Here is a 13,634-nt window from a genome sequence, read left to right as displayed (position 1 = left end):
ACCTCTTTTCCTTCTTCTACATTATTTACTAACGGCACAATGAAGAATTTTAAAAATAAATCAGTCAATTCAGAAATTAACTGTCTAAAACCTCAAACTTGACGAAGCAAGTAGCCTGTCAATGATTTTACAAAGTGTGCTTTGTTATTTTCATTGCATCAGAGAGTGTGTGTCTTTGTGAGGCTTGGTAATGAATACCAAATAAACTTGGGGCTCAAATGAAGGGTACTAAAGTTCATTTTAAAAAAGGCACTAATCATTAAAGCAAGGATACCAAAATGTATTGACATGTGCGTCATCGGGTATGTTGATGGGCATTCTTTTTTTTATTGACATTGACAGCTTTTTAGAAACTCGCCATATTGACCGTAAGAGGGAAAACCTTTACTTTGTATTTCAACGATGTAACATGCATTTCACCATGAATGAAGCTTAATAGCTTTGTGTTTTCATTGCAAGTGCATCTGCTACATATAATACTGTGACAAACATGTAGAGATTAGGAATTACTTTTTTACAGATTAAAAACCTTGTGGCCTTCAAGAGACCCTTCTTGTCCTTGTCAATAATCAAGAGTTGAAGATGGCTTCAAAACTGCTGGCCTATTTTTATTGGGGTTAATATCAGAATTTGTTAGAATTTCCTTCTTTGGCGAAATTTTGGTGAAGGGTGTTTCACAAAAATACATCATGCTTGAATCAAATATTCCACAAAGTATGTGAATCATACTCCAAATGTCACAAAATAAATTACCTTTTATAAAATGTGTATTTTGGTAAGATATTTTGAATCCATAGTCAAACCTTGTGTATACCACTTAATTTGGGACAAACTTAAAGTTGGCGCTACCACCATGGATGGCGGTATAACAGGATAGCAATATTTAATTGCCATCTTGACTAGAGATAGACTGGAAAACGCAAGAGACTAGAGACAAACTGTGGCCAGCCTTGCCTCAAGTAGATCTGTCTTGTGCAAATCCCATGCTCACGGAAAAATAAACAAGAAGCAATCAATTACATGTATTATAAAGCTCCAGCATAATGTCAAATTAAAAAGAAGCTAGGATCAGAAGCTAGGCTACTGATCTATATGTTTCAAAGACACCCCAGACATACTGTTTTTAAAAAGTGAAATCCTCCGGTCGCCTTAGACCTGTTATGTAGGCCCTCACAATGTAAAAGTAAAAGCCTCAAGGGCTGAAATCTGGCGACCCCAGATATTTTATCGGCAAACCAAGGTGCAATTACGCCGTAGTATACCTCTTGGCCAATTCTCTTGCTGTATATCAGGGCAAATCTACATTAGTTTAATAAGGACAGTACAACTCAGAGAGTTGGCGGATGATGGTGTAAAGGCATAAATATTATATAGGCGGTCATTTTCGTGCAATAGCAAAACCTGGCTGTATGCGGGCTGGTGGTACAATGTGGACAGTATGAGGTTTGACTGTAATTGATTTTGTAAAATCCTAAACAGTCCAGGAATTTTTTCATCATAAAAAATAAAACGTCATATTCAGTCTCCACACAATACAAACATTTTTCAAGAAATATAACAGTCTGCTAGTGCTACAGATGAGCCGATGTGGTCAACAGAGTGAAAAATAGATCAACTCTTCATCCAAAGGTCAACTTAACCATAGAGGGAACTGTAAAGAAGAAGAGGTGCTTCGACGCGAGAAAAAGATAACTGAAGATCAGCTCAAGTGAGTTCAACACAAGTGGAGTCAACTATGTTATGAATTTCTTCTACTTTCATTATCTGCAACCTTAAAGAAATGGCAGCTACAAAATTTTTTTGTTAAATATAGGTGTTTTTATGCCCCCATTGACACAATATAAGATAATTTAGGAGACAGGCTTCTGACCCTTCCTTTCGAGGTCAACCCGGCTTTGATGGATACATCCCAGTAGTAATAAGACCAAGATACTTGATAAAAACTTTCTCCCCGTTCAAGAATTCATCTCGGGTCTCCTGCTTGCGACAGCCATGCGCCTAAACGCTGCACCCCAGATACTGGTCGCCAAAGCAGATTTGAGGATAAAGACAAAAGTCTATTACAGTGCCAATTTAGTTTAGCAAAACGAAATATGCATTATTATACTTCTCAGTTATATCCCTTCACGAAATCAGCCACACATCCCTAATTATTGACATCATGATCATGGATCAATATAATGTGACTATGAAGCTCTAGATGCTTGACAAAGGTGCAGCAGATGATGGAGAAACCAAAAATCAACTAATCTTGAAGGAGAACTAGGTCTACATATCAAGATTATATTGCATTCATGATTTCAATGTGATACAATGTGCAGTTCTGAGCACATAAGGGAGAAAAACGTTTGACATAGTGGGTGGCTCTGAGCATTTTAAGAGGTACCGGTAAAAGTAAAAGAGAATCATCAAAGATAGCCTCCTCCATTCTCTCCAGTGAAATGCCACTAAAAAAGTAAAGTTGTTCCCGCATCCGATCCGGACAACTTCCTGGGCCTTCGGCATATTGTGGTAGGGAGGCCAGTTCCTTTTCACACTGCCTTCACTTCCCCAACTTGAAATCAGATACCCATTACTGTTGGGTGGGGAGGAGGGGGCGAAAAAAATGCGTGTCCAAACTGAGGCTCGAACCCGGACTTTTCACTTCGGAGACGAGCGCACTAACAGCTCCACCACTGCACCCAGTAAGCAATTGGAATAAGGTCTCATGATGATTAGGCTAGTCTGGGTGTAGAAACGCTCTGTTACTTCACATTTATTGAAACATGTACAGATGGGTCCTTTTGAAAGTAGCATTGAAATAATATTTTGGACAAGCTCTTTCACCTTGAGATGTATATATAGAAAAATCAAATGTGTGTTGTGTAGAAGCTAGGAGCTTCACCTTGCACCCAAAAGATATTCCAGGTTCAAAGCAAAGTGCCTCCAGAATGATCTAATTCTAAATGGTGCTGATAGAGGTGTCAAAGTCAAAGTAAAACATTTTTACTGTTCAACTGATCTAGAGAAAACAACAGCTGAGTTTTTATTCTCTGGTGCACTTTTATAGATTTCCAAAAGGTTTCTCACTGAAAATGTTTTATGCTCTGTCGCAGAAAAAAAATGTGGTTCTTCTTATCACCTCACCTGATTTCCAACGTTATTGTATAATTTGTCTTTTTTTTATGTAGTTTTTTTTTTTTATTCAACGCTCCATCCACACAATTTGGGTCATTTAGAAGATGGGCTTCCACCCTGTCTGCCAGGGCAAACTCAGGCTGAAAGGGATACAACATCCCAACAGAAAGACCAAGATACTTTAAAATAAAAATTTTCCCAACTCAGGAATCCAACGAGAGTCTCCTGCAATTAATTGCAACATCCAAGATGCCAGTTAATTGTCTGTTACTTGGCAAGAGACTTGAAATTCTTTTGCAGACACGTGGTTTATTTTATAGTGCAGGCATTTTGCTCTTTTTTAAACACCCTGTATTGCTTTATCATGACAATCAATTACTGTAGATGAAACTTTTCACAAACTGAAAGTGTGCGACCTAAACAGCTGAAAGTAAAGATATTCCTTTGGGTTTTAAAAAATATACTACATATAAAAACTGAAACAAGATCCCAAACAATCATTGTGATGCTCTTACTGTCAACGAAATTGATGTGTGGTTGGAGGGAACCAATGATTGATCCTACTTTTTATTTTCCTCTCCTGTCACCGAGTCACTGATAGTCTCCTGGCCTTTGTTTCTTCGCTGAATGGACATTATCATGTCAATGTTCTTCTTTATCCTAAACAAACTAAACCAACCACAAAGGAGTCTGTCAAAGAAGGAGCGAATTGGGGAAAGGGTGGGCATAAATCTTAAAACATTTGGTGTATAAGCCTACTTCTGGTGTAGAGCACTTTTTCTACAAAAATACAAGTCTACTAGTACTACTAGGCCTATCCCTCTTTTCCTGCATATCTGAGGACTAACTGACCATTGTCTTTCCATGATCTCCTTAAAGTTGCTATACAGTACAGTTAAACTGAAAACAGCTCAAACCTAACCAAACAGAAAGCTGGGCACTGAGACTTGAGTTGTTTTCAGTCTAACTGTATATATGATGATATCATATTATTTAAATGCACTATAGCATGCACATATAGCCACCATGCACATCATATAGCAACAGATTTTCATGTTCCACATTTTGTTCTTATACTTTGATATATATATATATATTCTTCGTCTAAAACACGGATTGTACAAAACGAAAAGATTTCTATCTCATGCCAATTTTGCTACCAATGGGATTGCTTGATTGTATGGCCTATTGTCCCTGTAGAATTAATAAAGCTCTTGTGTTTTGCCCTCTAAGTGGCCATACACTGGGCGGGGGGGGGGGGGGGGGGTGTTTAGGGACTATTTTTCAGTAACTCACACTATATTGAATACTCAGAATAGTGTTTTTAGTTTAGGAGAGAGAATAAGGAATAATTAATAACTTAACTGGAAAAGCCTGCTTTCCTTTGATATATATATATATGTATTGAAAAGGCATCTTTGACTTGCACAGGGGCCCTCTGAATTTTTAAATCTAAGAAACAGTGCTCCATCTCATCCACCCTTGAGTCTTGAGTTATAAACCTGAGAAAGAAAACCTTAGTCATTTACTGACCATACCTTCATGAACCTGGCACAGTGGCAGGTGTGCATGTACTGGGAGTATTTAGGCATGAAAAGCGAGCACTTTGCCTCTAAGCCAAGGAACCCATTCAGGCCTCTTATGTTAGTGTCAGCTTACACAGACCATTCAGCTGCTTGCAATCACCCAAAATAGAATTTTGACATGTGTGTGCACACTGTTATAACAGAATCAAGAATCAACCTGGTGCCAGAACCCAGAAAGTGACCTGAGGCAAAATCTCCAGGTACTTGCACAGTATTTTAGATTTATGTAAAGTCAGGCAATTCCAACTGCGCTCTCTATACAGGCCTTCTTTTTTCCCATGTGCTCCCTATAAGATGGCAAGAAGTACCAACGAAGCACATTTTCACCTCTTTTGATCACAGACAAAGAACAAATTCCTCCACAAGCTACTAACTGGAAGACGCCTGAAAGGACCAGAAGGAGTAGACCACAAGTTTCCAATATTGGATTGGCATAAAGTATATTTATTAAATTTTACCTAGGGACAATTTTATATGTACAATCAGGTTTGGTGATGCTTTTACACAATGACCCATGCATAATCTGCTGACAATACATGGTTCTGTACATTTTTGTGAACATGCACACACTGAATATCTCATTCTCGGTATTCAAGAATCCACTGTCATGTTTTTAAAAAAGTTCACGTTAACTACACATTCTGTAACTTCAAAAGTCATTTTCACAATGCCACTGAAAGCAAATTCAGAGCTGCACAGAAGAGACAAGTATTGCAAGAAGAATCCTGTAGGAACTTTAATTGAAGTAATACAACCCCCATGAATGCAGGTGAAAATGACAAACACCTTTAGTCGTAAAAAGTCCATGATAAAAAGATCTTTCACAAATTCGTTATCCTTGGATATCAATATACACAAAAATGTTATTCCATCTTTTAAAAATATTATGAAAAGATTTTCATAACAATTCATTGCAAAAAAAACTAGAACAAATTTAAGGCTCCTTGAGAGTAAATGTCTTCTAGACTACAAATGCTTGTTCACTTGTCAATGTATTCTTGAATACAAATCTAAATACATTGTGATGCGTAAGTTTTGCAGCTTTAATGAGTACAGATTCATTAATAGACAACAGGCTGTCCTTCCTCAAGTTATTTGTTTATTCCAAACAACCTTCAACAACACGTCTATGTCAAAAGGTTACCACTCTAAACCCTCCCTGTTGTCACATACAAGATTGTTCCTGGAGCCTGAAATCTCAGTGTCTTGAAATAAACATTTTAAAAACATTCATGTTGCATCCATAAAAACATTCCAACAACGACAAAATCAACAAACTTGTGTACACTTTTTCCACATTTCACTCATTGCTTCATACCAATAAAATTCAGGCGAAACATATACTTTGAGAGAAATGACAAGGTCTTATCATTCATACATCTTCCTCTGAAAAAAAAACAAATGAAAACCTCTAAAGAATGAGGTACATCATCACACCTGCAATGATATTGAGTAATTCCGAACACAGACCTCACAAAAGAAGCACAAGCATGCCAAGTTCATCGACAACCACTGAGACATTCCTTCCTCTTTCAACACACCATTCACTACCAACTAATTCAACAACTCACTCATAACAAGACACAATCATAGCAGAATGTATGTGAGGTTTGATTAAAATGAGAAAAACATGTACAGAACAAAACAGTTACATATTTAGATGTATTTCATTGAGGAATCTGTATATTATATATATGGAAGTACGGAAATTGCTGTCCCTCCATCGCTGGGTCTTATGCTGCCCTTTTAGTTCTATTTTTATGTCCTGGGCAAAATAATGATCCTCAAGGAGTTCTTAATCATGTGTCAGTGGACTACCAAAACATCAAACTGTCCTTTAGCTTTTATTTTCATTTGTTTCAGACATTGTTCCTATTGGTTCGATTCTGATTGGAACCTGAATGTATATACAAATGATGACGGGGGGAAAAGAAAAAAAAAAACCAAATACATGAAGGTTACATTATTTCTTATTTTGCACGGGTAGGTAAAGCTTGAATTCTGCTGGCAATTCATCCTCTGAATATAATCTGTCCGAGAAGTAGACTCGGCGAATCCTGCAGTTTGCATGGATCTGAAAAGGAAGACAATTATTCTATTAGCCTATTGAAGAATGCAAATAAACGTAACAGCTCGCCATTGTCTAAAACATTTTCTGCTCTCAGATAATGTAATCCAAAACTCAAAGAATAAATCTTGCAGATTTTAAAACATTGCTTGTGAAAGTTATGATACTGTTCATCACAAATTAGAAAAACGATCTTATAAAATCTCATAAAATTTAAAAACTAAAAAGTTTCAAATTTTCCTTGTTCTTCCTTTTATTCAATTTACAACAACAACAAAAACACTGACAAAATGTTTAATCAAAAGAACTTAAAGTCCTAAAACAAAACTTTTCTCAACCCGCTTAATGCCAAGGGTAGAAGCTGGGGGGTCGAGAGTTTGAGGAAGATTAAGAATTTCCAGAACTACGAGCATTATTACCTCAAGGGGGTTTAAAAAGCCATAAAGTAGAAGTAAATAAGGAAGCAAACAGTAAACCAAGCTCTGACAACTAAATGGGACGAACAAACAGAAAATGTGCTTGGTCTCCAAGCTAAACTTAGTCATGCCGTTTTTGCCAAGTTCAAGAACACTGTCATTTGAATTGTCATATATCAATTAAATTTTATCCATTAAAAAATATCTTTGCTAATTTAAAAACCTTTATTGCCTTTAAATATAGACAGTTAACTCGGAATAATTCAGCAGCACATGAGTGACAAGTAAACTTTTCTGTATTTACCCATTTTCATGATGTACCAAGTACGTCATAAGGCAACAAAAGAGTTAATGGTTGGAAGTGTCTGTTGTAACCCCTTTATGATGGACAGACAGTTTTTCCAGACGGTATATCGGATAGTCTTTAACTGGGCCCTTTCTCTTGCAAAAGAGAATTTTAACTTAAATGTCAGGCAAACAGATGCCATATCCTTTCATCAGTCCCTTCATTACAACATTGATTCATGATATGAACAGCCATATTTCTGTACACCAGAAAGAGTAGCCAGGCGTAAAAACTCACCTGCACTCGGAGTGTCTCAATGTAATTGGTGCCGTACGCTCTCCTTGTGAAGTCAGACAAGTTGAACTGAATCTGGTTCCATCCATCGTCCAGTCTCATAGGCATTGTGCAGATGAAAGGCTTCACTCTTGTTGTACTCTGGTAATTGCTGGCACGGAATCGTCTCCTCACATTCTTGTCATCTAAAACCTGTGCAAAAAATATAAATGAAAATGTCTCATAGAGAATCTTAATTCTTTTTCATTTTTCTGAACCATGCACGTCACAAGATACTTCAGTTTGATTAGGAGAGATGTATGCACAGCAAAAGAGTTAATTTGGATTAAAGTTACTGATCCTATTCCTGTAAAAAATATATAAATAATATCCTACAAAACCACCTCAAAGATTATTTTAATCTAATAAACAAAGATCAAGTTCACACAAAACATGTGACTTTAAGTTCCATGTATCAATGCGACATGGTGGTGCACAAACTGTAGAAATAAGAAAGACTTATCTTGCTCAAGAACAACCAAAGTAAGAGTCATTTTTAACCCTATCCGTACGCTGTGTTTTACTATCGTATCCATACGACGTTGGGAACTCTGTGCCACCACTTTCAAAGAAGAATTTTACTCGTTAATCCAATCCGTACGCTTTGCATAGCAGTCTGTCAAAATGATTTCTTGAGAAATACAGAAAGTTTCAAAGAGATCTTCGTACTATAAGTATTCTAAAATGTGAAGAATACAACCCCGGGGGTACCAAATGACCCCAGGGCGTACGGATAGAGTTAAACTACAGAATACAGTGGCAAATCTTGCTCATAATACCAATGAACTCTTCCAGCTCCTGTGATCAAAATGATTCAATAACCTGTCAAAACAGTATCAATATAGCAGCGTTTTGTTTGCAAGAGGGCACCTAACAAGTGACAAAATCAGTGCACGTTAAATGACATCATGTTTAGTTCAAATATATAACTTTCAGTGATTTAAAGAAATAAAGACTATTCTCCCAATAATAAAGGAAAATGGAAGAAAATATACTACTCAAATTTGTAAATGGAAGGAAAAGTAATAAAGCTTCATGTCCTTACCATGACTTCAAACGTGAAGTACTTTTTCAAGTTTTTGATGATCATAACCAGGAATGGCAATTTAATTCCCAACGTTTTCCGAGGGTCAGCAGGGCAAGTGATGTATGTAGTACTGAAAAAAATACCAAAAAGATTAAGTCATATTGTCTAAAACTTACTAGATCATTTTTTTCCCACTTAGAATTACCAAGGCAATAAATCTAGACCTCTCTTTACCTAGCACTATGGACTAACATTAGTTCTACTTGACTACACAATAGCTCATGAATGTTTCACAAACATAAAAGAGGTGGGGGCTAGGGGGAAATAAGTTGTATGTAATCATGTAATAGTGATATTACATATTTTCTATTAATCCCAGTGAAAGGACTTTATCCAAAATAAATGTGTTTAGTTGGGGGGGTTTTCTTTGAGGGAGAGTCGATTTTGTTCTATTGCTGCAAATTAAGACCCAAAGCAATGTTCTGAATAAAATTTGCACCAAAAATTGGCACTAAAACAGTAAACCAAACAGGATATATCAAATTTTCATTTACCTGACATTTGTGCCAACAATTTCCAACACCAGAGACTGGATATCATTATCTGTGATACGTTTGATGTGACCATTTCGGACCTGTAAAGAAGAACAATTGTTGACAATAAACAACTTACAACAAAGGTAACAGACAGGCAACCATCTGTCTGAGTCAGTGGCAGTAGTGACAATGCCATGTTCATCAGAAACATACAGACATTATCATACATTTGTAATTTGGAACAGAGATGTATGATTCATCAATATAATTGGAGCTAATTGCATGAACTTAAAATCAGGATTGGCCCCCTACATTTGTTTTCAAAATTATGTTTTGAAAGATTGTATCATCTGTTACATCCTCGTCACTCATAAATATTGACATTTTATAGATCTAGTTGAACTAGTCCGCAGTTGCCAGGCAAGACCCACATCACCATGTCACTGAATATCCAAAAAGGTCAATATTCACTAATGTTTTTAGTTTTTAGTTTTAGTAAGATTTTACAGCACTCACAACTGCATAAAGTCATATGAGCGCCAAGGGGTGGATGTCAACTGAGAAGTCCAAAATTGGAATCAGGCTTACTCTGCTCACCTCTCTAGCCTCAACAGCACAAAGTCTGCTTCGACTATCAAGGCACCCCAGAAATAAGTTCACAAGAGAGTGACAAACATACAAAAGAAGTACAGGAAAATGACGATAGCAAGGATGAGGGGAAAAAAGCAGCAGTTCCCCAATGTCGTTCCGGTACAATATGAGCATGACATATGTATAAAAATCAGTCTATTTACAATTCTACTGTGCATAAAAGCATGTTAATATCCCCCCCCTTGGGAATGGTCTAAAGACAAATTCATTCAGTAGCACTGCCCAGGTGGGGATCACACAAATGTTTGTTTGAAAGTTAACAAACTACAGTGCCAAATAAGAATTATAGATTCTAGATTTAGCTCTGCAAAACTTAAATGTGAAGCGTGCTGACAAAATGAGTTACTTATCGGATTCAAGCCTTAAGGAAATAGATAGAATCTTGATACATCACGTTTATAATTATAAAGGTGAAGTTTTTAGTGAGAATTGCGAAAAGTAGATTTCTAACTCATTTTGTCAGCATGCCTCACAAATATTTCCTTGACCCCTCACTCTGTGAACCCTAGCAGCCATTGTTTACCCCTCACAACCAGTTAGCAACATGGCTGCCAAAGAGCTTCCTCTCTCATTATCAGAAGCCAGGGATAAACTCCTTGACAACAATGAGCAAAGATTCTAATTCTAGATCTAGACGGAAATTTAAAACAACTGTGGTATGGAAATCTGAAGGGGTGCATTTTTTGTATGCAGGTAGCTATGATACCTAAAATATTCAGGGGGCACTGAAGTTATGGATCTGGAAGGTGGTCTGTATTATTGTCAATACTATTGCAGCTTTTTTGGTTTAAAAAAATATATGTTCTTCATCTAAAGATGAATCATGGACCTGGCACGGACTTGTTTGTGGAACCAGATTTACTAGAACGTGGCTTTCATACTCTCAAAGCCAGTAATAACCATCATTGTGAGAATGCCTATCAGGATTCCCAACCAGATGTAGAATCTTGATCGTTCATAGAACAAAGCGCGCAAATAAAATGGAGTGCAAGCATGGCAGAGATTGAAACTCAAATTCTTCAGGTCTTACCTTTTTGTCCCAAATCTGTAGAGGTTTGCTGCCAATACTGTAGAGTATAGACAAGAACCCACTTTGAAAAGTATTCTTGAACATTTTGGAGCTTCAAGACGACAAAGAATACAGACAAACCACCTCCAGTCTTTTGAGACAGCCCTCTCGCTCGATGTTTTAGTAGTCAAGTGAAGTACACTCGCCGTGAAAATCAACTTAACACGTTGTTAGGGGACTTTTCCTGCGAGGCGTATAGATACATGTTGCCACGGGTTGTAGAGACCGGAAATAACTTAAATGTACGCTAAACCGTTGTCTTTCTTATTTTCATATTCTGTTTAAGATATTATATTTTAATTATTTTGATTATAAATAGTAAAAATGTTGTTTGAGACGATTTTCGGATGAATATAAAGTAATGTTTACTGATTTATATTTGCGCTTTCATGAATGAGTGGTACGCCTCTTCTGACTTCCGCTTTCTTCCCTCGCAACAAGCGTCGCTTGGTCTCGGGTGTATCCGCGGAAATCACTGTCGCGTGGTCACGAGCACAGCAGCGGCAACAGTGAGTCGACACTCGACACGCCGATCGATCAGACCGTGTTGGGCCTGTGCTAGGGGATGCACAAAAACAAAAATGCATTCTTAAGCTTGCTATGTGACCGCACCCATACTCTTCTTGATTCATTGGATCCTCGAGATCTGACTTCAACTTCAATTCGTATTTTAATCTAAGGTCTATAAGTGCTAGATCTACATCTATAAAGGAAAGGGAGGGAGGTGTCGAGGCGATTGAAGCAAGGCGACTTCACAACTTTTTGGCATTGGTAGTATACGTGCTGCTACTGCTAAAGCCCCCCCCCCCCCCCTCCCGTTCTTTCTTTCTTTCTTTCTTCTTTTTCTTCTTCTTCTTCTTCTTCTTCTTCTTCTTCTTCTTCTTCTTCTTCTTCTTCTTCTTCTTCTTCTTCTTCTTCTTCTTCTTCTTCTTCTCTCTCTCTCTATCTCTCTCTCTCTCTCTCTCTCTCTCTCTCTCTCTCTCTCTCTCTCTCTCTCTCTCTCTCTCTCTCTCTCTCTCTCTCTTTTCTATATATCTATCTATCTAGTTTTAGTGCCTGTGTTTACTTTGACTGGTTTTCTCTGCTGTACCGTTATGCAAGTACAAGTAGAGGCCCGGTGCATATATACGATTAATTTCCAGGTACGCTGCTGTTAATATTAGCCTACGAATTGTTAACATACGATCTGAACAAGTCAGATAGCATGCATAACATTGCCAGTGGCCAATAACATTTTACTGGTGTTTATTACCTAGGGTCAAGGGATATAGATAGGCTAGTGGGTCAAGTAAGGTAACCGGACCTGTGAACTGTAGGCCTAATTGTTGTCCTGCTCGCAGAAAAACGATATTACGTAAACCATTTTTCAAAATAGTAAAGACCCGGTGCATAAGCGTATGATTTCAAAGTTCTTTTTCTTCAAAATTTATTGAAAACGAAAAGAACGGAATTAAGTGGTGAGCTTGGGTATGGTGAGTTTGTTAATCGCAAAACGCAAGTTAGATTCAAGCTTTCAAAGAATTCTTTTAAATGGTGATGCTACAGAAACTGTTTTCTTAATTTTTCGCCGATAAAGAAAAGTAAATTTAAAGTTCTACGAAAGAGAAAAGGAATATACCTAGATCTACAATACATCATGTACATACTATTCTAAGAAATTACGGTTTTTAACTACATAATGTAACTATATACGGTGAAAAATCCATACACTCTCTCGATCTATAATATTAAATAATATTGTCTGTCTGTGAATGATTTTGTGAGTAGATCTATGTAGGGACCACACGGCCCCCTAACTACTGTTTCGTTTAAATTGAGCACGAAAAAGAGTTTGTATGGGTGTGTAGAAGACATTATGACAATCGTGGTACTCTCATAGCATTCTTTTTCAGTTTTCCTCTTGCACTTGTTTCTTTCTTTATTGCCCACTTACACAGAATTCTACACTAAGTGTCGAATTCTGTGCCCGCTTATTAATAGCAATAATAGCCACAGTACAGCGAGACCTGATCACACACTGCTCATCCGTAAAAGGACCAGCCGCTCTGATGACAAAGGCAATTAAAGTTTAGATGAACAAGCGCGTGATATTATATGTTTCTGCAAGTATCGTTTCTCTGTTCTATTTTTCTCTTCCTCTGTTTCTTTACTTCTTTTTTTTTTTCTCTTTGTTATTTTGTCCTCGGGCAACAATTAAGCAAGGTAGGGGCCTATCTATTCATCGAAATGTTTCATTTACGTGAAACTGGATAATACAAGAACAAACAAATTATTTTTGTACAAACGTTAATTGTTTGCCCCAACTTACACAGCTGAGGCTGTTCCCTTGACTTGGCGTTATGTAACTGAATACACGTACACAAAGTATGTGGGTGCATTGAATTACATGTGAGACCACGGATGAAATGTTTTGAATGTCCGTACGGAACGCATAATTTCTTTTTTATCATTAAGCTCCCCAAAGACGGCAATCGCCAATCTGTACAATTTGAATTATCTGTCGACGACGACTGTACTCTAAGGTACCGAATAAGCGGCGGTCCCC

General features: G+C 37.3%; 1 protein-coding gene across 1 annotated transcript; it reads right to left on the bottom strand.

The window, feature by feature from the left end:
• Positions 1 to 5,126: 5,126 nt before the first annotated feature.
• LOC101847554 (cilia- and flagella-associated protein 20) lies at positions 5,127 to 11,273 on the bottom strand. The gene is made up of 5 exons (XM_005091209.3): positions 11,051 to 11,273; positions 9,388 to 9,467; positions 8,852 to 8,963; positions 7,771 to 7,959; positions 5,127 to 6,777 (listed from the first exon to the last, which is right to left on the bottom strand). Exons 1-5 carry the CDS (start codon positions 11,132 to 11,134, stop codon positions 6,667 to 6,669), a joined length of 576 nt encoding a protein of 191 aa, XP_005091266.1. The 5' UTR covers positions 11,135 to 11,273; the 3' UTR covers positions 5,127 to 6,666.
• Between the last annotated feature and the right edge of the window lie 2,361 nt (positions 11,274 to 13,634).

The sequence above is a fragment of the Aplysia californica genome, unplaced genomic scaffold (genome assembly GCF_000002075.1).
Source record: "Aplysia californica isolate F4 #8 unplaced genomic scaffold, AplCal3.0 scaffold00027, whole genome shotgun sequence".
In the NCBI taxonomy this organism is placed as follows: domain Eukaryota; kingdom Metazoa; phylum Mollusca; class Gastropoda; order Aplysiida; family Aplysiidae; genus Aplysia; species Aplysia californica.
This window is presented reverse-complemented; position numbering and strand designations above follow the sequence as displayed.